The sequence below is a fragment of the Capsicum annuum genome, chromosome 10, assembly GCF_002878395.1.
Source record: "Capsicum annuum cultivar UCD-10X-F1 chromosome 10, UCD10Xv1.1, whole genome shotgun sequence".
Lineage (NCBI taxonomy): Eukaryota > Viridiplantae > Streptophyta > Magnoliopsida > Solanales > Solanaceae > Capsicum > Capsicum annuum.
Genome location: NC_061120.1, coordinates 138,108,246 through 138,133,013, shown reverse-complemented (window position 1 = coordinate 138,133,013; position 24,768 = coordinate 138,108,246). Strand labels below are relative to the sequence as shown.

The 24,768-nt window shown below is 39.8% G+C and overlaps 1 protein-coding gene across 3 annotated transcripts in view; it reads right to left on the bottom strand.

The window, feature by feature from the left end:
• Positions 1-313: 313 nt before the first annotated feature.
• Positions 314-24,768, bottom strand: part of LOC107845298 (ethanolamine-phosphate cytidylyltransferase) — a 45,432-nt gene continuing 20,977 nt past the window's right edge. For 2 of the 3 annotated variants that reach the window (XM_047398168.1, XM_047398169.1), the window contains 5 exons: positions 14,864-14,984; positions 11,774-11,839; positions 11,566-11,688; positions 1,958-2,048; positions 1,220-1,653 (listed from right to left, as the gene is read on the bottom strand). In XM_047398168.1, the coding sequence (XP_047254124.1) occupies positions 1,977-2,048; positions 11,566-11,688; positions 11,774-11,839; positions 14,864-14,984 (382 nt within the window). In that variant the 3' untranslated portion in view covers positions 1,220-1,653; positions 1,958-1,976. Of the gene's footprint in view, positions 838-1,219; positions 1,654-1,957; positions 2,049-11,565; positions 11,689-11,773; positions 11,840-14,863; positions 14,985-24,768 lie in introns of those variants that run through there. The other variant, XR_007045914.1, reaches the window with a different exon arrangement.

Here is a 24,768-nt window from a genome sequence, read left to right as displayed (position 1 = left end):
GGAAGACTAATTTTGTAGGACTTTTTTTATGGGGAACAAAAAAGCGAAACCACCCATTGCCGAGGTCATTTCTGTAATTTATCCCAAAATAGATAGTATACTAGTTATGAAAAAGGTACAAATATATCCCGAATTATGATAAATAGTACATATATACCCTCCGTCATACTTTGAGTATATATATGCATACGTACCATTTCATTAGCGATAGAAGAATATGGGTATCCAAAGTATGACGAAGAATATCTACGTACTATTTATCATAGTTTGGGTATATATTTGTCCCTTTTCCGTGCTATTTAACACAAAGTCATATCAATCCAACGAGATTTCTGAACAATTAAACCAACACCAAATATTTCCAATCCAATTGGATTTCAAGGTAATTCAACAACACACGTTGTTAAGTCTTGACAAATACTTCAACACAAATTATACGTAGCTGTAAGCCAACCCTGACAATTCGGTAGGACTAGTGAACAATTAAACAACTCAGGAAATTCTTACCAATTCGGTAGAACTTCAAGATAATTTAACTACACACATTATTTACTGGCGATAAGTAAATCTTGACCAATTCAGTAGGATTTCAGGACAACTCTGTTTGCTAGAGTTTGAACGCAAAAACGCAAGGAGTTGAAGGGTATTCCAACCAGTTACAGCAGTCTTCCCCAACAAATTGATGAGTTTTTTTTTATCTTGGTTCTACCTTGAGTTGGCTCGATCAGAGTTTCTCAACAAAATGTTCACACAAGTTCAAAGCCCAACTGAGTATAGCTAATCCTCTGGGCTTGAACTTTGATATATTCTCTAACCATCTCTCCTGCATCAGAAATTCTTTTCCGAAGGGAAAACTTTAGATAGGGTATGATGCACAGTAAATCTTACGTAACAATTATTAAAATTGGAATAGATTTACATTTTACAATGACTAAAGGTGCGACATGCTACTATTATTTTTTTTTTCTTTAACGACCTTATATTGAAATTCCTTGGTTCAAATAATTCAGATTTATGTTGAATGAAGAGATCTTATCCATCCCACATATCAAGAATGACACACTGCTGCTATTGATTGGGTAATTTTATGAGTTTCAGTAACTTATTTTTGATATTACCATCAGAACTTTCAAATCGTGAATTATGCAATAAGTAATCCAAAGTAACTGTGATATTATAGTCAACTCTCGAGACATGAATATTGAAACGAACCAAGAACTTAAAAAGTATTATGCACAAGCTATTATTCTGCTCCGCAAAAATAAAATGTACCAAAACACAATTCGCTGATACAGGGGCATTGCATAAATACTTTTCATAGTACAACCCTATACTAGACGAACATATGATTTATGAAAAAACGAAAAAATAAATAATAGTCTACTTGCTGTAAGGACGCCTCAATGTCATGATGGTACATTATTTCTCACTATCTACTTCTTATGTTTTTGGTCAAAGAATTACTTCTGTTTAACTAGAGAACGTCATGTGCACTGGCATGCATTTTGACGCAGGGGGGCCAGACCTCCTAAAGGGTTGAAGAACAAAAAGCACTTAAAAAAAACAAAGAGAAAAGGTGGGGGAGGTGAAGGGGGAGGGGAATTACAATTTGCATCTTCTGAAGCAGCTTCTTGCCCCCCACCAATTTGTCATCTGCAAATAGATACAACATAAATGACAACTCATTTTCATAGCATTGATGGGAAACCGGAGGAATCAAGTAATTTCAATGTTGAGCAGTAGTGCTTTTGGCCGAAAGTGATGGAAAAATGGGGAAAGAAAACCCCTCAATGAAATTCATTACAAGGCCAAAACAACCGTGGTGATATGTGTGAAGACATGCATATTGAGGATAATAAGATCAGACGTTATCAATCCTTTATTTCAACTCCAAACACACAACCTAATGCTCTTCTGCATTTAAGAAGAATTGTCAGCGTCATAAACACACTGCTACCTTAATTCTGTAATGTCAACTAATCACCAGAGACATAACTCTTTCCCTCATAGTACCTCCTCTCACTAGCTGCTTTCTTCTCATTTCGTTTCTGCAGATATAAATCATAGTTAGGTCCATCACATATAGATTTGCTTCAACCAAGAAAACAGAGCCAGATTAATACATAAACTAGAAACTGTCTCAAAAGCCTTCGAACAAATGGACAGAATTACATAATGGCTAATGTAGAATATGATCCAATTATTCAGCACCAAAATTGAATTTAGCAGGATTTTAAATTTCATCAAGTTATCTAAACAGCTAGTTACAGAAGGATGACACTATCATATAGTGTTACATCAAAGAACACATGGACCTTGACATCTAGAAGAAACTTCAGCGATTGGGAGTAGGAAAGAACCGTTGGTTTCCTCTAGATACTTGATTCCTTTCAAGGCTAGTCCAACTAGGAAGGCTGCCTTAATTGGAAAATGCAAAGTAGAGGACTTTTCTCTGTTATGATCTGTAGGAACTAAGGAAGCGGGTAGTACCACAAGCTTAGGAGGGAGCACTTTGAGGTGGTTAAGAAGTTAATAACTTTCGGGGAGTAATAGTTTCATTATTAGTTTTGCTTTTTACACTTTAGTCCTTTAAAATTGTCGTTTAATCCTTTTCCTTATCACGCGAATAGTAATTGTATTGCTGGAGAGGAAATCATGAATGAGAATATGCTAGTTGCTTAATTTTTCTCTTCCTTTTCTTAGCTTAATTTCTTGTGTTTAGCTGAAAACCACAACAGTGGTATCAGAGCACCGGTTTTGCGCTGTGTGTATTGTCAATGACGACGGAGATTCATGAAGTGTTGAATCGTCTGAATCATATGGCTATTGACATGTCTAAGTTCAACGTTCAACAGAACCAGCTGGAATCGGTTAATGAGCAAACTTTTCACGAGCTGAAGGAGACAATCATAGCGGGACAGCTTGGAGAAGGGTAAAGACGCAACAGGGGTAACAGGATCTGGAGCTGAATTATATTCTCCGACTGAAGGACCTCTACAATTGATGGGTACGTTTCGAACTCCGGAATGAACTTCATCTGGGCATTCTCATTCATACATAACAAGGGGATTTCCTAATTTTGTTGCCCCTGAATCTACCATCACTACCCAAGCCCCACCACATCGAACCCACACCACTTCATCCCAACCTCAAACACCTTACCTGTACCTCCATTGATGACCACTATCCCACATTTCCAAACATCAGTACCTCTAAACTCATATCCAGGACCACAAATTCCTTGAGGTATGCCCCAACCTGGTTATATCCCTCCTTATTCACACGTCCATTTACCGCCAAATCAGCAAATTCTTTCCCCTTTACCTCATCATTTTCTCACTCAATACTCACAATTGGAGTTCCCTAGATTTGATGGAAAAAATTTTCAGGACTGGTGGTATAAGGTGGAAAATTCTTTTCATTAGATGAAGTACCAACTCATCAGAGAGCAACAGTGGCTGCTATTCATTTTGATGATCTTGCACTGCAGTGGCACCAAGCTTATATGAGGAGCAGGGGCCATCTTCTTCCCCCTAGCTGGGATGAGTATATCTGGGCTTTGTTGGACAGGTTTGGAGCAGAGTATGACGATCCCATGGGGGAATTACTGAAGATAAAACAGGTTGGATCGGTGGCTGAGTATCAGGAAGCATTTGATCGAGTATGAAAAGGGTCAATCTGGAAACCCATCATGCGATTAGCCTATATTTGGAAGGATTGAAGCCTGAGCCTGGGGATGCAGTAAGAGTTCATAGACCCTACTCCTTACCTCAAGCTTATCATTTAGCTCAATTACTGGAGTCTATCTTCCTAAACTAGCTAAAGACATGAAAACTCACCCTTCAGCATCCTATTCTTTCAATGCCAAGTCTGCTATATTAACCAGCGACCAACCCCAGCTCAAACCCCAAACTACTGCTTTGCTGCAATCCATTATGAATAATTCAGCTAGATCCTACCTTGGTGGATTTCATTCACAGGGTACACACACTGGGAGAAGAGGTTCCAGGAATAATTTTCATAAATCAGCAACTTAGAAGGAAGGGCAAGCTCATTATTGGACCTGATCAAGGACTTAAACAGACTATACTACAACTGTGGCATGATGCAGTAAAGGAGGGCATTCAGGAATTGAGTTAAACTCAAAGGAGAATTGCTAGCCTGTTTTGTTGGAAGGGAATGAAGAATGACATTACAACTTATGTTAAGAAGCGTGCAGTAAGCCGGAAAAGCAAATATGACCATGCAGCTTACCCTGGTCTACTCCAGCCTCTGAGTATTCCCACTAATGCTTGGAGTAGCATCAGCATGGATTTTATTAAGGGGCTCCCTAAATCATTTGGTAAGACATCGAAATGGGTAGTAGTTGACAGACTTACCAAATATCACATTTTATTAGTCCCAGCCACCCTTATTCAGCTGAGGATATTGCTAAATTGTTCATGGAGCATACCTTAAAATTACATGGAATGCCAGAGGATATAGTAAGTGACAGGGAACCCATCTTTACTAGTAAACTGTGGCAGGAATTGTTTGCTATTCAGGGTGTCGGTCTTAGTAAATCTACTGCATACCACCCCCAAAGTGATGGACAAACTGAAGTAACCAATAGATGTGTGGAAACCTACTAGAGGTGTTATTGTTCAGACTCGCCCACTGACTGGCCCAAATACTTGGTTTTTGCAGAGTGGTGGTGTACTACCTGCCACTGCCAGTCAAACCACTGCATATGAAGCCCTGTATGGACAATCCCCTCCATTGCATTTGCCTTATGTGCAAGGTGACTCTGAGGTAGTGGAAGATAGAATCTTGGTTACCAGAGAATTCAAATAACAGCTGTTGAAGTTCTACTTAGCTGTTGAGTGGAAACAAATGAACATCTTTTTTGCATTGCAAGTTAACTGCTCAACTATGGAACTTATTCCTCAATATAGAAAGCATGAGCTGGACAATGCCAGAACATACATCAGACCTACTGAGTTGTTAGATTAGGAGAGGAGACAGCAACAGTCGAAAGAGATGGTGGAGGCTAATACCGCCGTGTACCTGGTGGTCAGTAGGGATGGAAAGAAATGGTAGATGTTTTGAAGATAGGTCCAATACCATAAACAAGGTTAAATGAAATTGTACAGTATCTTTACTCTTTTGGTGTAACCTACTTTGTCTAGAAGATGTAGACCAGATTTTTGATTTGATAGGAAGTTTGTAATTGACACTTTTTGAAGGTGGCCAGTATAATTAATGCTGAGGAATACAATGTTACCAGTTTCAAAAAAAAAATAAAAAATCGTCTTGGACTTGGGCCCAGTAGTTCTACATTCTTGCTAAGAAGATTGATGAAAAAATTTCACTAGAAGAAGAAAGATCTATATATGATGTACATTGACCTGGAGAAAGCATATGATAACATACCAAGCGAAGTCCTTTGGTGGGTGTTTTAGAAAAGAATGAAATTAGTATTAAATAACATTAATGCCATAAAGGACATCTATGAAGGAGGTAGGAGATACAAAGTATTTTTTCCATAACTATGTGTTCACACTAGGGATTAACACACAGCTCATACCTATTTACCCTTGTTATAGATGATCTCACCAACACAATACAATATAAAGTCCGATGTGTATGTTATTTGCTAATGATATTTTGCTAGTTAACAAGACCAAGCAACAATGTCAACCAAAAGATTGAACCACTGAGAAGTACTAGAGAGGGTAAGGGGTCGTTTGGTTTGAAGACAAGTTACTGTCAGAATCCTGAATATTCCATAGCATGTGTAAATATAGAAGAAGGTAGCTTGATTTATTCCTATTATAATTAGGTATTAAATTAGATATTGATTTGTATTGATTTCATTCCTTTTAGGGCATGTAAACTTAGTTATTTAAACCCCAATAGCTTGAGGAATAATCAAGCTGAGTTGTGACGCCCCAAAGTTTTGGGGCCTGTCACCCGCCAGGATTGTGCGTGCCAACTAGGCCGCAACCTTGTCAGCTATGCAGGCGGCATGTGCTGAGGGAATATGCTGAAGTCGAAGATGAGGCAAAGGGGCATAACATGAGGCAACAAGCATCTATAAGGTGATTTGGAGAGGGCTTTGTGTGAGCCCAAGGGGGCGGAGGCATGGTGAGGATCGTGTGCGGTGTTCGATGTCAGCGCCGTGCCATTTTGAGCTACAAGTGGAATCTAAGGATTCCGGTTTAGAGTGTTGATATTAAGGGTACCTTATGTATGCTTACCAAATTTGGGGTCATTTGGAGTCCGTTTGGATAGGGGCTTGACTTGGTCAAAATCCAGTGGCATTGTCGCAATTTGTTGATTGGTCCGAAGGCCATAACTCGTTCCATGTGTATGGGAATGGGGTGAAACTTCATGGAGGTGTGAAGGAAGTCAAGAGAAAGGAGTAGGAACAAACGACACCCAATTTGAAGGTCGGATGAATGATCTAAGCCCCAGTACAGTTCTCAGGCAAAATGATATCTAGTGCCAGACATTGGGATTATTTATTTTAAGCATATATAAGGGGGGTATACATGGTGACAGCCTACCAGCCTCCCCCGGATGTGTCGACAGTTGGCCACCCCAAGTATGCTGCCTGCCTTGAGGAACAACCTCAAGGGCCTGCCTTGGCATGTCAAAGGAATGCGCAAGGTACTCATAGAGCTCGAGAACCCTATAGGCAACGCAGGGTCGGGTGGACTAGCGTTGGGCGCCCCGACAAGGCTAGAGGTTAGTTATATGAACCGACAAGCCCTGCGGGCTGTCTAAATGATGGAAGGATGCCTCCAAGCCGATAGAGCAATCGAGATACTCTCCCCAAGAGACTCGTGAGCTAACTTGTGAGCTTGGTCAAGGTTCAACCAAGCGAGCAAGGTCCGTTGGCCTAGATGCGCAGTTGTGGGGCGACACTATGCTATGGAAGTTGTATGCGGGCTATGTTTGGCTATGCCATAAGACATGAGAGGGCATGACTAAGGAAGGTGCTTGAGACAAAGGCCAAGGATTGAAGGGCGAAGTAAAGGCCAAGTGCACATGCACAAGGCGATGTCAAGCTTGAGGATAGGACTGTGCACGCTATAGCGATGCCCAGGTCCAGGCGAGGGACGAGTATGTCCGTAGCCATCCCCGGGAGCCGCATATGGATGAGATCCAAGGATTAAAGATGCGCCATAAGAGTTGCTTATACGTTGGCCATGTCAGCCGACATGTTGATAGAGCGGCACCAAAGGGAGCAAACCTCTAAGGCGATCTTCCCACAGGCACAGGATCGTGCTAAAAACCTGGGAAATGAGGAAGGCTGGCCCATAGTTGGGGGAACCATGGGCACCGCACGGGCAAAATTGTGTGCCGCTGACACAGTGAAAAATGAGCCCGTGACATGAGTTCTCTCTTATTTCTCTTCCATTTCACATGGTACCAGAGCAGGATCCATCCCACCCAATGTTGGGCCCCTAAATTTAAAAATTGTCCACGCACCAAATGTCTAGTCCTGGGCGTGACGTGTTGAGATTGAAAAGAAGTCCCACATTGGTGGTTAGTGAGATAGGTGGTCTCTTAATAAGGATTGGGCAATCCTCCTCCCTTTGAGCTAGCTTTTGGGGTGTAAGTTAGGCCCAAGACTTAATTTTACATGGTATCAGAGCCTAGTTAAGGAAAGCAACATTCGAAGAGAAATTTCAAACTTAATTTTTTCCAACTATTTTTCTTGGTTGTCCGAGCAGATCTCTATGTTGTAATCAAACCAACACCACCACGAGACTCGGACCACCGGCACGAGCAAAACCCAGTTAGCTCTACCACCACCAGCCATCTCAGGTACCTGTCAAAGTTCGATAGACAGATTCGATTTTTTTTCAGATTCTTGTAGACAAAACTGTCCAGTTCATTTTTTTTCTAGTCAATTGTTTGTTCAAGAGTCCCACAATTGCAAGAAAAATCCAGATTTGGATTCCAATCACCTTTTTGCTTCCAGATTCCTGCGATGTCCCTCAGTTCATATATTTTCAATAAATTGGCAATTTCCAGCAACCCGAACCATTCCATCACCACTGAACCCTTGATAGGTAGTGTGAACTACTTATCTTGGTCATCCTGTTCAGCTATGGTGCAAGGGCCAAGTGGTTCAAGACCACTTGGTTATACATACTAAGGATGTTGATGAAAAAAATAAGGGCGAATGGGAGAAGATTAATGCTCAATTTAAGGAAATCTATTGATTCGAAGTTGATGTCATTGTTCCGACCATTCCAAACTTGCTTCTTGGTTTGGGAAAAGGCTCGTGGGCTATACACAAATGATATCTCTCGCTTTTATAATGTTATTTACTAGTTGACTAATCTTTAAAAAAGAAGGATTCGGATATGTCTACAAGATTGACAGGGTCATGTGGTTATGGAAGAGTTCAATGAGTTGATGTCCGCTACTCCAAGTGTTGAAAAACAATTGGAGCAAGGTGCGAAGATGTTTTTAATTGTTACACTTCCTAGACTTCTATCCGATCTTGGCTTGGTGCGAGATCAAATTTTAGCAAGCCCTACGTTCCTGCTATGGATAACCTATTCGCCCGATTGTTGCAATTGGTTGCACCACCTATGTCGTCTAGTCACCCCATGACACCAACAGAGTCTTCTGTTCTAGCATCTCAAACTGAAAATCAACGTGGAAGTCGCTCTAGGAAACCTCAACCAAGATGTAGCTATTGTAACAAATTGGGTCATACCCGTGATGTCTGCTACTCTCTCCATGTAAGACCAAAGAATGCTCATGTTGCTCAAATTGAACCCATCAGTAATCCAACCAATCAACTTTTCTCTTTATCTAAAATAGAATACAATGACTTTCTTCAGTATCAAGCGAGTGATCAGACATCTCCATCAATAGCTTCCGTTGCTCAGACTGCTTGGCCCTAGGGTCATGGACTCAATCGCTTCTAACCACATTTTTAGTAACAAATCTTTAATGGATAATATTGTTTACTCTCGATCTGCCTGAACCTTTGATTTTCCTTTCATATGTTGAAGAATTTCAGCGTCATGTTCATCTTTTATCTGCATCCAAAGTCGTAACTGCTCCATGTAATCACGTACTAAACCAATCTCGTCTACTACTTCGCCCATTGTCTTCTCTAATCCTTCCATCCATTCTAGTTGAAATCATAAAGGCTTTGATACCAAAATTGTTAGGAATCCTAAAATCTCCTTATAAGAAATCTGTACACTTCCAGCAACAATGTAAAAATAGAAACAACACTTCAACTATTATTAATTGTCACCAAGTAGATCGAGTTTTACAAACGGCAAATAGAGAATACTTCAACAACCAAGGTATTTCGAGGAACCTTAACCTCCTAATCTGCTAGAAGAATCCTACAGAATGATCTCCTTCCCTTCTTTTTTATTTTCTCTCTGCTACAATAATTCACAACACATTGCCTAAACTGCTAGGAAACTGCTAGAAACTACTAGAAATACATATACAAAATAATTAATAAATAAAACAGATACATTTAAGATTTATTATCACCCTTTTCCTGCGCTTATAGATCCTAGTAACGACAGGGCTAGCAACGTTTCACTCGTAATGCTAACGCACACTATACTTTCTTGAGTTATCATCGTTTATCATCACCCCATTATGCTTTTGTATCAACTTTGTCCTCTATTTCCATCCCTAAGACTATAGGTGAAGCACTTTCTCATTCAGAATGGAAGCAGCCTATGATAGATGAGATGTCTGCTTTACATGCGAGTGGTACTTAGAAGCTTGTTTTCTTTCCTGCAAATAACTCTACTGTTGGTTGCCGTTGGGTTTATGCAGTCAAAGTCAGATTGATTGGCTTAAGGCTCGCCTTGTCGCCAAAGGATACACAAAAATATTTGGGCTTGATTATAGTGACACTTTCTCACCAGTGGCTAAAATAGCATATGTCCGTCTTTTCCTATCCATTGTTGTCGTTCGGCACTTGCCTCTTTATCAGTTGGAAATTAAGAATGCTTTTCTGCATGGTGATCTTGAGGAAGAAGTCTATATGGAGCAACCACCTAGTTTTATTGCTCCGGGGGAGTCTGGTAGCCTTGTATGTCGATTGTGCAGGTCATTCTATGTCTAAAACAGTCCCCTCGAGCTTGGTTTGGAAAATTCAGCACAGTAACTCAGCAGTTTGGCATGATTCGTAGAGGAGTTGATAACTTAGTGTTTTATCGATATTCTCAACCAAATCTATGTATTTATCTTGTGGTTTATATTGATGATACTGTTATCACCGACAATGATGAAGATGGTATCACTAAATTAAAGCAACATCTCTTTCAGCATTTTCAGACTAAAGACCTCGGCAGACTGAAATATTTTCTAGGTATTAAGGTTGCTCAATCCAGATCAGGTATTGTTATTTCTCAACGCAAGTATGCCTTAGACATTCTTGAGGAGACAGGAATGATGGGATGTAAACCCATTGACACTCCTATGGATCCAAATGCTAAACTTCTACCAGGACAGGGGGAGCCACTCACTGATCCTGAAAGGTATAGGCGGTTGGTTGGAAAGATGAATTATCTTACCGTGACTAGACCTGACATATCCTTTCCTGTGGGTGTTGTAAGTCAGTTTATGACTTCCCCTGTTATAGTCATTGAGATGCAATTGTTCGTATTCTGCGATATATAAAATCAACTCCAGGTAAAGGACTACTCTTTGAGGATCGAGGTCACGAGCATATCATTGGATACACAGACGCTGATTGGGCAGGATCACCCTCTGATAGACGTTCTACCTCCGAATATAGTGTTATTGTAAGAGGTAATTTGGTGTCTTGGAAGAGTAAGAAACAGAGTGTGGTTGCTCGATCAAGTGCATAAGCAGAATATCGAGCAATAGCTGTAGCAACTTGTGAGCTAGTTTGGATCAAACAGTTGCTAAGAGAATTAAAATTTGGAGAAACAGGTAAGATGGAACTTGTGTGTGATAATCAAGCAGCCCTTCATATCGCATCAAATCCAGTGTTTCATGAGAGGATTAAACACATTGAGATTGATTGTCACTTTGTCAGAGAAAAGATACTCTCAGGAGATATTGTTACAAAATTTGTGAAGTCAAGTGATTAACTTGCAGATATCTTCACCAAATCCCTCATCGGTCCTCGTATTAATTACATTTGTAACAAGCTAGGTACATATGATTTGTATGCACCAGCTTGAGGGGAGTGTCAGATATGAGTAGAAATAGGAATAGTATATAAAAATCCTACTTGTAAAAGGATTGTACTATAGTGTCTATAAATAGCGTCTCGATGTAATTATGTAAACACACAATTCAATAATATTTTTCTCCATTAATTCTCACAGTTATCATAAAAAATTAAAAATGAGAAGATTTATGGATGCATCTTGAGGGATTGATATTATTTTGCAGTTAAGTTATGGTCTAGCTCAACATTATAGCATAGGTTGCACCTTTTCTGTGTTTCACTAGTTACTTGTTAAAAATATTTCCACGACAGTGTTCAAAAATCCCCGTTCAGATAAATGTAAAAGAAACTAAAAAGGTACATATTGGAGGTGAAGTAACCTGGTATGCCTCATGATTCGACACGATTCTCCTTATTATTGTGCTCGTTGTAATATCTAAAGGACTATCCAATACTTTAAAAATGCCCATGCTAATTGGTACAGCATAAGGGTTACCCTTCTCCTGCAAAATAAAGTATCATGGTCAACAAACAAATGGACCTTTTAGTCTAATATCACATAAAAGACCACATGCAACCATAAAGTACCTTCTGAAAATCATTGTCCTCGGCTACTGTCCCATGAACAACTAAAGAGATATTAAAGGTTGTTATCTGCATCAGTGCCCAAATGTGAAAATGTCACTACCACAATAAATGAGGAGTAACATGATATACTCTATGAGATCAACTCAAGAATGAGTGGAAATCATTAGCTTTATAATTACAGTTCAGAGAAAAATATCAAATTTCTTGATCTCCAAAAGGACATTTTCTGATCAATAGAGATCCTATGGAAACTAAGCAGAATGAAAATTTCCAGTCAACCAAAAATGGCGAAGATTTCCAGTCAAATCCACTAACTAATGAAACTTCCTCTAATCAATACGAAAAATAATATACGAAAAATAATATATGAGAAGTAGCCTTATATCCCTTATTTTCTTTTGGTGCACCCATAGAGTTCATAGCTGCATAGAAGATAGGGGAGAGTATGTTGAGAATCATCTTTTGTTGTAGATTCTTTTCCTTTTGGTATTTCCTTTGTACACAGCCAGGTCTTTTGACTATGTTTACGAATGAATCTATGTTTACTTGATCAAAAAAAAAAAAAAAAAAAACAAATGTAATAACTTTCTTTTTGGGGAGAAGAGATATAGTTAGATGAATTTATTTGTTATATATTTTCTCCAACAAGGTGGAGTAAAAACATTACTGGGAAATTACAACAAGAACTAGAATCTGAATTCTTTTATACAGAGCAAATTGCAAATGAAGTTGCTTGTAAGAGGAAAAAAACAAGATACTAAATTGCCCTACCAAAGGGAGAACTGATAACTATGGGATCTGAGGGCCTCCCTTACCATTTAAGCCTGCCAAATTGGCAAAGAATATAAGAGTCTTCACTTTTTGTCTGGCAGAAAAGATAAAGTCGCTAAAAGGAGATTTTGATGTATGGAACAAAGAATAATTTGGGACGATAGATATGAAAACAAGAATGTTGATGAACGAACCAAGGGCCTTAAAAGGCATAGAAGGGAGGAGGAGTTGAATGAGGTAAAAAAGAAAAAGGAGGAAAAGGAGAATAACAATGATGACAATAGACAAGAAACAATCCGAGACAGGAAATCGAGGGCTCTCTGGTTAGAGGAAATACTAACAAAAACTAGTTTCCATAGGTTAACGACAGCAAAAATAGGAAAAAATAATGAAGACAACAAAAGTGTTGGTAATAGTTGATAAGAGTGAGGAAGGGGTGGGAAACAGGCGATAGTGGGGTTCTACTAACAATTGTGCACAGTAGTTTGAGACTCAATATGAGGGGTGGACTTTAGTCAAATTGAAGAAGAGAGGAATAGGTGGTTAGGAATGGAGATCATAAAGGAGGGAGTATAGGAAGAAATGGAGTAGTGTGCAAGGACAAAGCACTCGAACTCGATAGCTTCACATTTGCCTTGTCTCAATAATATTAGGAACAGTAAAGAGAGAGAGGTCATAGAAACCATAGCAACATTTTAGGAATTTGGGGAGTTCAAGAAGAGAAGTGTGACATCCATTACACTTATCTCAAAGAAGGGTGAGACAAACATCAAGGACTACATACCTATTAATCTAACAAGCATCAATGAAATCATTGACTCATCTCTATGGTGCTGTTATGTAGACTAAAAAAGCCAGGGATGAAACAATATACCACGCCCAAAATGCATCTTTTTTGCCTCGCCTGGGAAGAGAGAGCCGTTGTCATTCTTTCTTGAGGGCTCAGAGAGATCATGGATGCAGCTTTAGTGGAAAAATTGGTGGGCACAGAAGGAATGATGAAAACAGGTTGTACAAAATAAGTTGGATCTCGAAACGGCATGTGATCATATGGATTAGGACTTTCTATACTATGTGATACAAGGATGGGTTCGAAAGTGGATGGATCAATCCTTTTCGTTCAAAAACGTTCCCAATCGTTGTTAATAGTATATGCGATTTTGTGATGAGGTGAAGAGTACTGAGACATGAAGGACTTCTCTCACATGTTGTTCATCTTCGCCATGGAGGCACTGAGTAAGCTAGTGGACGGAGCAATTGCATGAGGCTATTTAAAAGGATTCAAGGCAGACATCAGCAGAAATGATACTGTTAAGAGTTTCACCTTTTGTTGGACAACAACCTGGTACTTTGTAACATAGAGACACTCCAGCTATCCTACTTGAGACTGGTTCTTAGTTGATTTAGGGCAGCGCCTGAGTCAAAGATTAACTTACAAGAATGTGAGATTATCCCTGTGGAAAAATCGACTTTAGAACCAACTCAACCACAAACCATTGCTCATGAGGTAAGAATTGCCAAACACTATTAAGGTGTGACAACAATTCATTTCCGCAACGAATGTGGGACACTATCACTCTCTACCCCACGCTCAGGACTGGACATTTGGAGAGTGGATAATAATATAAGGGCCCAACATTGGGAAACACAACAATGATAGGTTCAGCTCTAATACTACGTTGGATTGTGTGACCATATAATCTAAAAGCTTAAGCTGTTAGAAAGGGCACATGTTTATTTATTCAAAACTATGTCTTCAACATGCCTGCGCTTATGTGCGGCTGATTCTATCCACGTGAGGATTTCTGAAAGTCAAAACTGAAAAGCTTAAGACCAATGATTTTGGGTTCTTGAAGCTGATATATGCAGAAGTAAAGATACAGCCTGAGTTTAATCTGCTATCTGCCCGGATAAATTAACTAAGACACTACAAGACAAACACCACCACAACGTAGAAAACACGTCATATCACCATCAATGATTAAATCATAATCTGGAAAAGATTACTAATATAGCAGATATCATCAATATGATTTCCATGAGAATTAAGAAAGTCATGTCATCTTGGATTCATAAATATCATTCAAAAAGTCCATGCAAGTGTTAATGATAATTTCATTAATGTCATTACTGTTTGGCTCCAAAATGAGAGACCTAATAATAAAAAGCTGCGAATATTTCTCTGGCTTTTAGCATCCTTGCACTTGGACCAATGTCAACAAAGAGATTATAGGAAAACACTGAAGTAGACGAGTAATAATATAGCAATAAGAATGTTACAAGTGATTTCCCAACAGTGTTCATATGAATAGAGATTACCATATCTTTTGACACCTCCCCCGGAGCACCAATAATAACTTCATCAGCATAGCGGCAAGCCAAAACACTTAGGCTCCGTTCATGAAGATTCATGATTGGACGGTGTCCACCTCTATTGGCACTGTAAAAGACAATACAGAATGAAAGATGAGTTCTTTGACTTACTTGCAGCTAACCAACCATACTTCTTTGTGACAAAGATAAATTGAGCTCCCAGACAGCAATCATGCTAAAACAGGTAACAAGCTGTTTTCTCCACAAAAACCTCAACTACTGGCTGTGGATTAGCACAATTAATTAAGCATTTTGTAGCTATCAAAGTATCGACTATCTCAAAGTACAATCTTAGATTTTTTATCAAAATGCAAAAAGACAAAGAGAAGAGTCAACTAATCTTCACTGTTGGTCTCTCTATCTCTCCCCATAGATCCCCGAGCTTTTGTCTTCTTTTCCCTCTTCTTTAAGCTATATGCAACTATATCCTCCCATATCTTTTTTCTTTTGTATTAAAAGAATTTTCAACAAAAAAGAAATAAACACAAATGATAGTAACATACACACATCTCCATTTCCTCTAGAGATCAGCACTAACACCATAGAATGGGCATTTATTCAAGGTTTCACAATTCTTGGATTATTATGGCTTACTCTCTGTTAGAATAAGAATAGGAATAGTATATTGAATTCTACTTGAAAAGGAATTGTAATGTAGTCCTATTAAGAATAGGATTGGAATGTAGTGTCTATAAATAGGGTCTCAATGTAATAATTTAAAGACAACAATTCAATAATATTTTTCTCCATTATTTCTCACATGGTATCAGAGAAGGTTAGAAATATCAGAAAGATAACTCAGTCACGGTGCGTCAATTCCGGTGAATGATTTGGGTCAATTTTTATTTTGTGGGTTGTGTGAAAAATACACCACCACTAAAAGGATCGGAAAGATCAAGCGACAAAAACCGCCGGAAAATTACCCTCCACACGCCGCCACGCGCCAGCCGGAATCCAGAAATTCCGGCGAGATTTGTGTCACGCGCCGGCGCGTGAGCCCATCTCCGGTCGATTGTTGAGTTGTTGTTTTTTCTGTTGGGGTTGCCGGTCTATTCTGACTCCAACCACTTGCTCCTTTCCAGATTCCAACAATTATTTTGAGATTCCGACCGCCGAAATTATCAGCTTTTTTTTTCGGGGATTTTTTTTTTTCAAAAGTTCAGATCTGGTTCTTGGGATTTTCAGGTCGAATTCCCAAGATATCTTTTGGGCATGATATTTTTTTGCTCCAAAAATATTGAAATTGGAAGTTCAAGTCCTACGATTAAATCCGAGTCCTTCATGAGAAGATCAGAAAATCAAACACCACAGTCCATGAAGAATCGAGGAGGGGAAGGTCGATTTGGAAGATCTCTTCCTAGGTGTAGTTATTGTAAAAGACTTGGACATACTCGTGGCGTATGTTATTCTACACCTAAGTGTAGTTATTGTAATAGGCTTGGACATACTCGTGGAATATGCTATTCTTTGCATGGTCGACCAACTAAAAATGCTCATATTGCTCAGTCTAACACCACAGGTGATCAACGGGTGTATTTATCTGACAAGGAATATAATGAGTATCTTCAGTATCAAGCAAGTAAGCATATATTTCTACCAATAGCCTCAACTGCACAATCTCCTACCTTTGGATCAGGGGTTGTGGACTCAGGTGCTTCTGATCATATCTCTGGTGATAAATCACTTTTGTCTGATATTGTTTATTCACAATCTCTTCCAGCTATTACTTTACCTAATGGAATTCGAACAGAGCCAAAAGGAGTTGGACAAGCCAAACCCCTATCTTCTGTCACTCTAGACTCTATTCTTTATGTCCCTGGTTGTCCTTTTAATCTTGCATCTGTTAGTCGTTTGACATGTGCCCTTGATTGTAGTATAACTTTTTTTTATGATTCTTTTCTAATGCAGGACCGCAAAACGGGACAGACAATTGGCATATTACATGAATCACAAGGCCTTTACCATCTTATCGCTTCAAATTCCTTCACAGCATTCTCCGCTGCAGATCCTCCCAACCTTATTCACAACGTTTGGGACATCCTAGACTATCCAAGCTACAAAAGATGATGCCTAGTTTGTCTAGTATATCCACGTTAGATTGTGAGTCGTGTCAACTTGGGAAACACACCCGTACTACATTTTCACATAGCATTGAGAGTCACTCAGAGTCTATTTTCTCATTAGATCATTCCGATATTTGGGGTCCTAGTAGAGCCAGTTCACCATTAGGATTTCGTTACTTTGTTACTTTCATCAATGATTTTTCAAGATGTACTTGGGTTTAGCTAATGAAAGATCGTTCCGGGTTATTCTCTATATTTAAAAGTTTTTGTGATGAAATACAAAATCAATTTGGTGTTTCTATTCGTGCTTTTCGTAGTGATAATGCCTTAGAATACTTATCCTCCCAGTTTCAGGAGTTAATGACTCATCAAGGAATCGTTCACCAAACATGTCCATACACCCCTCAGCAGAACGATATAGCAAAAAGAAAAAATAAGCATCTCATTGAGACTGCTCGCACTCTTCTCATTGAATCCCATGTTCCACTGCGTTTTTAGAGCGATGCGTTCCTCACATCTTGCTATCTCATTAATAGAATGCCATCATCTTCGATCCAGAATAAGATTCCCCATTCCATACTATTTCCTCAGCCACATCTCTACTCTATCCCCCATCGTGTTTTTGGGAGCACATATTTTGTTCATAACTTAGCCCCAGGAAAAGATAAATTAGCCCCTCGTGCTCTCAAATGTGTCTTCCTTGGTTACTCTTAAGTTCAAAAAGGGTATCAATGCTATTCACCTGATCTGGATCGCTACCTTATGTCCGCTGATGTCACATTCTTTGAATCTCAACCTTACTATACATCTTCTGATCATCTTAATATCTCTGAGGTTTTACCCATACCTCCAGTCTTACCCACACCAATCTTTGAGGAATCTACGGTTACTTCTCCATCTCCAGCCATAGTGCCACCACTTTTGACTTATCACCGGCGCCCACGTCCAGTATTAGTCCCAAATGATTCATGTCCTGCGCCTGACGCTTCCCCTACTGCGGACCTGCCTCTTCCTAGTCAATCAATTGCACTTCAAAAAGATATAAGATCCACTTGTAATGTTAACCCACATTATACTTTCTTGAATTATCATCGTTTCTCATCACCCCATTATGCTTTTGTATCATCTTTGTCCTCTATTTCCATTCCTAGGACTACAGGTGAAGCACTTTCCCATTCAGGATGGAAACAGGCTATGATTGATGAGATGTCTGCTTTACATACGAGTGGCACTTGGGAGCTTGTTTCCCTTCCTGTAGGTAAATCTACTATTGGTTGTCGTTGGGTTTATACAGTCAAAGTTGGTTTAGATGGTCAGGTTGATCGGCTGAAGGCTCGCCTTGTTGCCAAAGGATATACACAGATATTTGGGCTTGATTATAGTGACCTTTCTCTCCCGTGGCTAAAATAGCATCAATCCGTCTTTTTCTCTCTATGGTTGTCGTTCGTCATTGGCCTCTTTATTAGTTGGACATTAAGAATGCTTTTCTGAATTGTGATCTTGAGGAAGAAGTTTATATGGAGCAACCACTTAGTTTTGTTGCTCAGGGGGAGTCTAGTAGCCTTGTATGTCGATTACGCAAGTCACTATATGGTTTGAAACAATCCCCTCGAGCCTTCATAGTGGAGCTGATCATTCAGTGTATTATCGCCATTCAGAACCAAATCAGTGTATTTATTTGGTGGTTTATGTTGACGATATTGTTATTACCGGCAATGATCAAGATGGTATCACTAACTTAAAGCAACATCTCTTTCAGCATTTTCAGACTAAAGACCTTGAAATACTTTCTAGGGATTGAGGTTGCTCAGTCCAGCTCAGGTATTGTTATTTCTCAACACAAGTATGCTTTAGCCATTCTTGAGGAAACAGGAATGATGGGATGTCGACCCATTGACACTCCTATAGATCCAAATGCTAAACTTCTGCCACGACAGAAGGAGCCACTCCGTGATCTTGGAAGGTATAGGCAATTGGTTGAAAAGTTGAATTATCTCACAGTGAACCAGACATCTCTTTTCCTGTGTGTTGTAAGTCAGTTTATGACTTCCCCCTGTGATAGTTATTGGGATGCAATTATTCGGATTTTGCGATATATAAAGTCATCTTCACGTAAAGGACTACTCTTCGAGGATCGAGGCCATGAGCATATCATTGGTTATACAGATGTTTATTGGGCAGGATCACCCTCTGATAAACGTTCTACATCTGGATGTTGTGTTTTAGTAGGAGGTAATTTGGTATCCTGGAAGAGTAAGAAACAGAGTGTGGTTGCTCAATCTAGTGCCGAAGCAGAGTATCGAGCAATGGCTGCAGCAACTTGCGAGCTGATCTGGATCAAGCAATTGCTGAGAGAATTAAAATTTGGAGAAACTGATAAGATGGAACTTGTATGTGATGATCAAGCAACCTTTCATATTGCATCTAATCCAGTGTTCCATGAGAGGACCAAGCACATAGAGATTGATTGTCACTTTGTCAGAGAAAAGATACTCTCGAGAGATATTGTTACAAAATTTATGAAGTCAAGTGATCAACTTACAGATATCTTCACCAAGTCCCTCACCAGTCCTCGTATTAATTACATTTGTGACAAGCTTGGTACATATGACTTGTATGCACTAGATTAAGGGGGAGTGTTAGAACAAGAATAGGAATAGCATATTGAATTCTACTTGGAAAGGGATTGTAATGTAGTGTCCTATTAGGAATAGGATTGGAATTGGAATGTAGTGTCTATAGGGTCTCAATGTAATAATTTAGACACAACAATTCAATAATATTTTTCTCCATTATTTCTCTCTCTCAACCAAAATGAAAAGAGCAAGTAAAATAGTGCTGCAGCATACTTCCAAAGAACTTTTTTTAAAACTTAGCATGCAGCTAACCCAAACCAGCTAGTCGATTTGCTTCATAAACAAGGAATATTACAGAAAAACCATGATGTAGGGATGGGGGCAAGAACAATGGAGTTAGAGGTGTCAAATGGGCCGGTTAGGTTGAGTTTGGGGGGTCAAAATGGGCCTAGTTAATAACCAGGCAGTTACTAACCCACCCAAAGCTACTTGGACTGAAAGCGGGTCATAACCCAACCTGCCAAATTCCTACTAAGTTTTAATTGCTTTATTTGTCCTTCTATAATTTTTTAGTACCTAAATAAAATTATATTTTTTCTTTATTATATAACATAAAAAAAGGACAATCCGGTGCACTAAAGCTACCGCTATGCGCTGTGTCCGGGGAAGGGCCCCACCACAAGGGTGTATCGTACGCAGTCTTACCTTGCATTTCTGCCAGAGGCAGTTTTCAAGGCTTGAACCCATGACCTCCTGGTCACATGGCAGCAACTTTAACAGTTTTTTTTTTAAGACTTATTTTTATTATATAACATGTCAAATAAAAATAAGTCTTAAAAAAAAAAATTGACAAGATTTCTCATGGTCAATTTGGGCTACGTATCAATCCAATTTTTAATTGGCTGAAATGGGTTGAGCTAAAAAAAATGGGCGGATTGGGTTTGATTTTGCCATCCCTAAACGGAGTGCATTCCGTTAAGTCATATAATGAGCAGGTCCTACTATGGAGAAGGTAGCATTTCTACATAAATCAATTTAGATCCCTAAGGTGCCAAGAAAAGCATGCTTCTAGCTAGCAACAAGAGGGGTGATATTGACGACCAAAAACCACAGGAAGAAGAGGTTACATACGTTAGTTGGTGGTTCATGTTTAAATGTTGGGTGAAGACGTTGACCACCTCCTCTTTGTTATCGAGTAACCTCAAAATTATGGCAAGAAATCCTCCGTTAATTTGGGTTAGCTCGAGTGATGTCCGGCACAGTGAAAAAGCTAATTGTTCAGCTGAAATTGTGGTAAGTGGAGGGGAAGAAGTAGAGCATAGAGTGTTGCTGAAACACCCCGGATTTTGACCCTTGAAAATTTCTTGAGCTTTGGGCTCACTGCCTTGGTTACGACTAGACCACCGGAGTCGTAGGGTGTCCTGACGACTCGTTGGGTTGAGTCGTACCCAAACCAGTGAGTTTGAGGCTTGATTCTGCTCTGAATACGAGTGGCTCACTATGAGCCGTAAGGATATGTTACGAGTCGTAGGTTCAAATCGTAGGATGTCCAGTGTTCAATTCATTTAGGTTTTGTGTTGCTCACGAGTAAAACCCTACGAGTCGTAGGGTCATGTTACGGGTTGGTGGGTTGAGTAGTAAGGATAAAAGCATCGGGGGTCCCGGAGACTAACCTGGTTACGACTCGTGGTCACGAGTCGTAAGGTGTGGGTACGAGTCAAGGGGTTGACTCGTAACCAAAGACGATGCTTTTCCATTTTTTAAGCTGGAGACACTAGACATTTCCCACTTAAAACGCTTTAGACCCCACGCCCATAAAACACTTTTGGGGCATTCATTCAACACATTAACGGATTAAACACTCTCTAAATCCTCTCAAACAAGTCAAGCTAGGGTTTCACCAATTTGGTCATCTAAGGGCTCAAGAGTTGATTTCTCCGTAAATCTCCATGATTCAGGCATGTTACTCTTCCCTCATTGTTAATTTTGCAAAGGCATATGATTTAAAGTATTGTTCACAAGATCATTGTTTGGTTTTGAAAACTAAGGTTGGGGGTTTTGAATGTTGTGAATTGAAGAATGTTTCTCATGGTTTATACATTTGATTTTCATGCTTTTAATATGGTTTTGAACTTGTGGGTGTATCGGTATGGTGAATGAACTAGGGAATTGTGATTTCATAAACTTGTGGCTTTGAAATGGTTATAACCCCAACCCTATAATGTGAAATTGGTTTTTAGTTATGAGAGCTATGGAAATTCGTAAAATTGAACTATTCTTGAACTATTGCATGATATAAAGAAGTATTTGAAATACAATGGGATGATTTAATGAACAAAAGGAGTCGGTGCTCCCCAATGTGTATTAATGAACAAAGGAAGTTGTTATCCCCAAGTTGATGGAAACTGGTTTGGCATGATATATTACCTTGCAAGAGTACTTGGTATGACGATACCAACAATGTATGCCTTAAAGTGTATCTTGGTTCATTGAATAGGAATATGTAACAATTGTTTTAATTGGGCTTTAATAAGGGTTATGTAGCTGAGTTGTGAAAGTATAGGTCCAAGCAACTAATACTGAAAACCGCGTTTGCCGGCGTGGGGGTCAAAGTGACCAGAGATGTTCGAGTCTTATTATTATTTCATGATTAGGGAGGTTCAAGTCCCCCGTAAATCATTATATGATCGGGTGCTTAAGTCACCTTGGTATATGTTGGAGGGTCCGAGTCCTCCATGTGCATATATATAAGATTATTCTCCAGTTCGTACGGCTATATGCACTGGGGCACGACCGAGGGTGAGAGCTGGGTCCATATAGCCCGTGGCTACTATTATATGACGGTTGAGCTACACAATCCATGCTAAGGTTTTTAAACGCATATTAAGCCTTGTTCCCTATCTCGACATGTGATATATATATATATATACATATATATACACACACACATACCAGTGGCGGACCCAGGATTTAAGTAGAGTGGGTGCTTACTACAGCAAAAAAACAAAAAATTACCTCAACTAGGTTTGAACCCGACCACACCTACCAATGGAGAGCCTTAAAATCAACCTAACTGCCAGTGCACCTAATCAATTTCTTATTTAGTGGGTGCTTTTATATAATTTATACCCATTTTCATATATTTCTTATATAATTATACCTATTCCGCGTCGAGTTTAGTGGGTGCTGAAGCACCCAAAATTTATGTGTAGGTCCGCCCATGACACACACATATATATACATATATATATATATATATGTTTATGCATTTGACTATGTGTATTGGCTTTGAATGATTTTAAACTATTGATCATATCATTATGTTATCCTCATCCCCGAGTTACGTGTCAGCGTTCACCCCGCTAACCGTTTTCGGACATTGTATCCCCACGCGATACAGGAACTAGTCATACTTCTACTCCTCCTACGCAGTGTCTTGGCGGGATCAGCTAGCGAGTTAGATTGAAGTGGTGAGCTTCCATTCTTCGGAAGACCTCATTTCATGCTTATGGTTTCCTTTACATTTTGACTATTCCTTTGGATTTGGTTTTTGGCTATGGTTGGGGGCATGTCCCAACCGGATACTTTTTGGTTTTGATTAGAGGCTTCGTCAGACTACTGTTAGCATAGGCGGTGTCGATATTGGTATCAGTATTGGTATTGGTATTGGCATTGACACCGGTATCGGTTGGTCTTGGTTGTAGACTTATCTTAATGTCTTTAAATTAATATTCTCTTATCTTGTTATATGCTCGAACTTCGGCCTACTTTGGGGGTGTGGTGTGTTTGGTTTGGTTTGGTTTGGTTTGGTACAGGGGGTGATCTCCGGTCCACGTGGGACTTGAAATACCCGTTATGGCCAGGCCCTGGTTCGGGTCGTGATAAAAGTGGTATCAAAGCCTAGGTTTGGTGTCATTGGGTGCCTGACAAAGCCGTGTCGAGTAGAGTCTTTTTTATGGGTGTGTAGCGCGCCACACTTATAAGGGCTCGGCTACGAGTTATTTACGAATGTTTTCCTTTCTTGTTGTTCTGTTTCAAGCCAGAGAGTCTAAGGCCTTGAGTCTCTCTAATTTCCGTTTGTTCGCTTTTCAGATCATGCCTCCCAGACGATCTGAAGCTCATGGAAACTCCTCTGTCCCACTTGAGGACAATGCTGAAAGGACATGCCTTGCTTATGGGGTACAGACCCGATCTAAGGGTCCAGTTCCTGATTGCCCTCCTGGAGTTCCACCGATCCCCTCTAGTCCTCCCTGACCTCCTCGGGTTGATATGTCGACTGCGAAATTTCGTCAGTATATTCATATGCTGGCTCAGTTGGTAACTTCTCAGTCTGAGCGTGCAGCTTCTGTTACTCCATCTTCAGAGGCCACAAGGATTGGCTAGTTTATGAGGTTGAACCCTCTTGTGTTCACTGGTATTAAGGTTGAGGAGGATCCTCAAGGTTTCATTGATAGATGAAGATCTCCCGCATTATACATACTACAAATGTGGAAGGTGTAGCATACCAATGGTATGACGAATGGGAACAGTCTTGGGGAGATAATGTTGAATCCGCACTATATGAAGATTTCTCTAGTGCTTTTCTGGACCACTTCTTTGCTCAGGAATTGAGGGAGGCGAAAGCGGAAGAGTTTGTTAATCTGAAGCAAGATAGGATGACAGTCAAGGCATATGCCTTGAAATTCCATCAGGTGTCCCGATATGCTCCGAGTTAGTGTCTAGCATGAGGGCTAGAATGAGAAAATTTGTTTCTGGGTTGTCCCATGATTTGATTCTGATTCTGGAAAGTAAGGTTGCCTTATTGAACAAGGACATGGACATCTCAGATTGGTTGTATATATGCAACCGGTTAAGAAAGAGAAGAAGAAACAGGCTGAAATTAGGGAGAGGCAGAATAAGAAGTTTAGATTTTTTTATCAAGGTGAAAGTCAGCAGTAGTGTGGTAGAGATTGTGGAAAATGGCCAAAGAAGAAAGGGGGTTCTGGTTCCTACTCTATGGCTAGTGCTCCTTATCTGAAGCCGTCGGGTGATCGTAGTTCTTAGCACGATAGTGGGTTTAGAGCACAGGGTGCCTAATCTCAAGCTGGTGGGGCTCAAAGTGCAGTTGAAGGACCTCCTCGACAAGGGATTTCTCCGTCTTAGTGTGTCTCCATAGGATGCTCCTGTTTTGTTTGTGCGTAAGAAGGATGGTTCCCTTCGAATGTGTATTGAT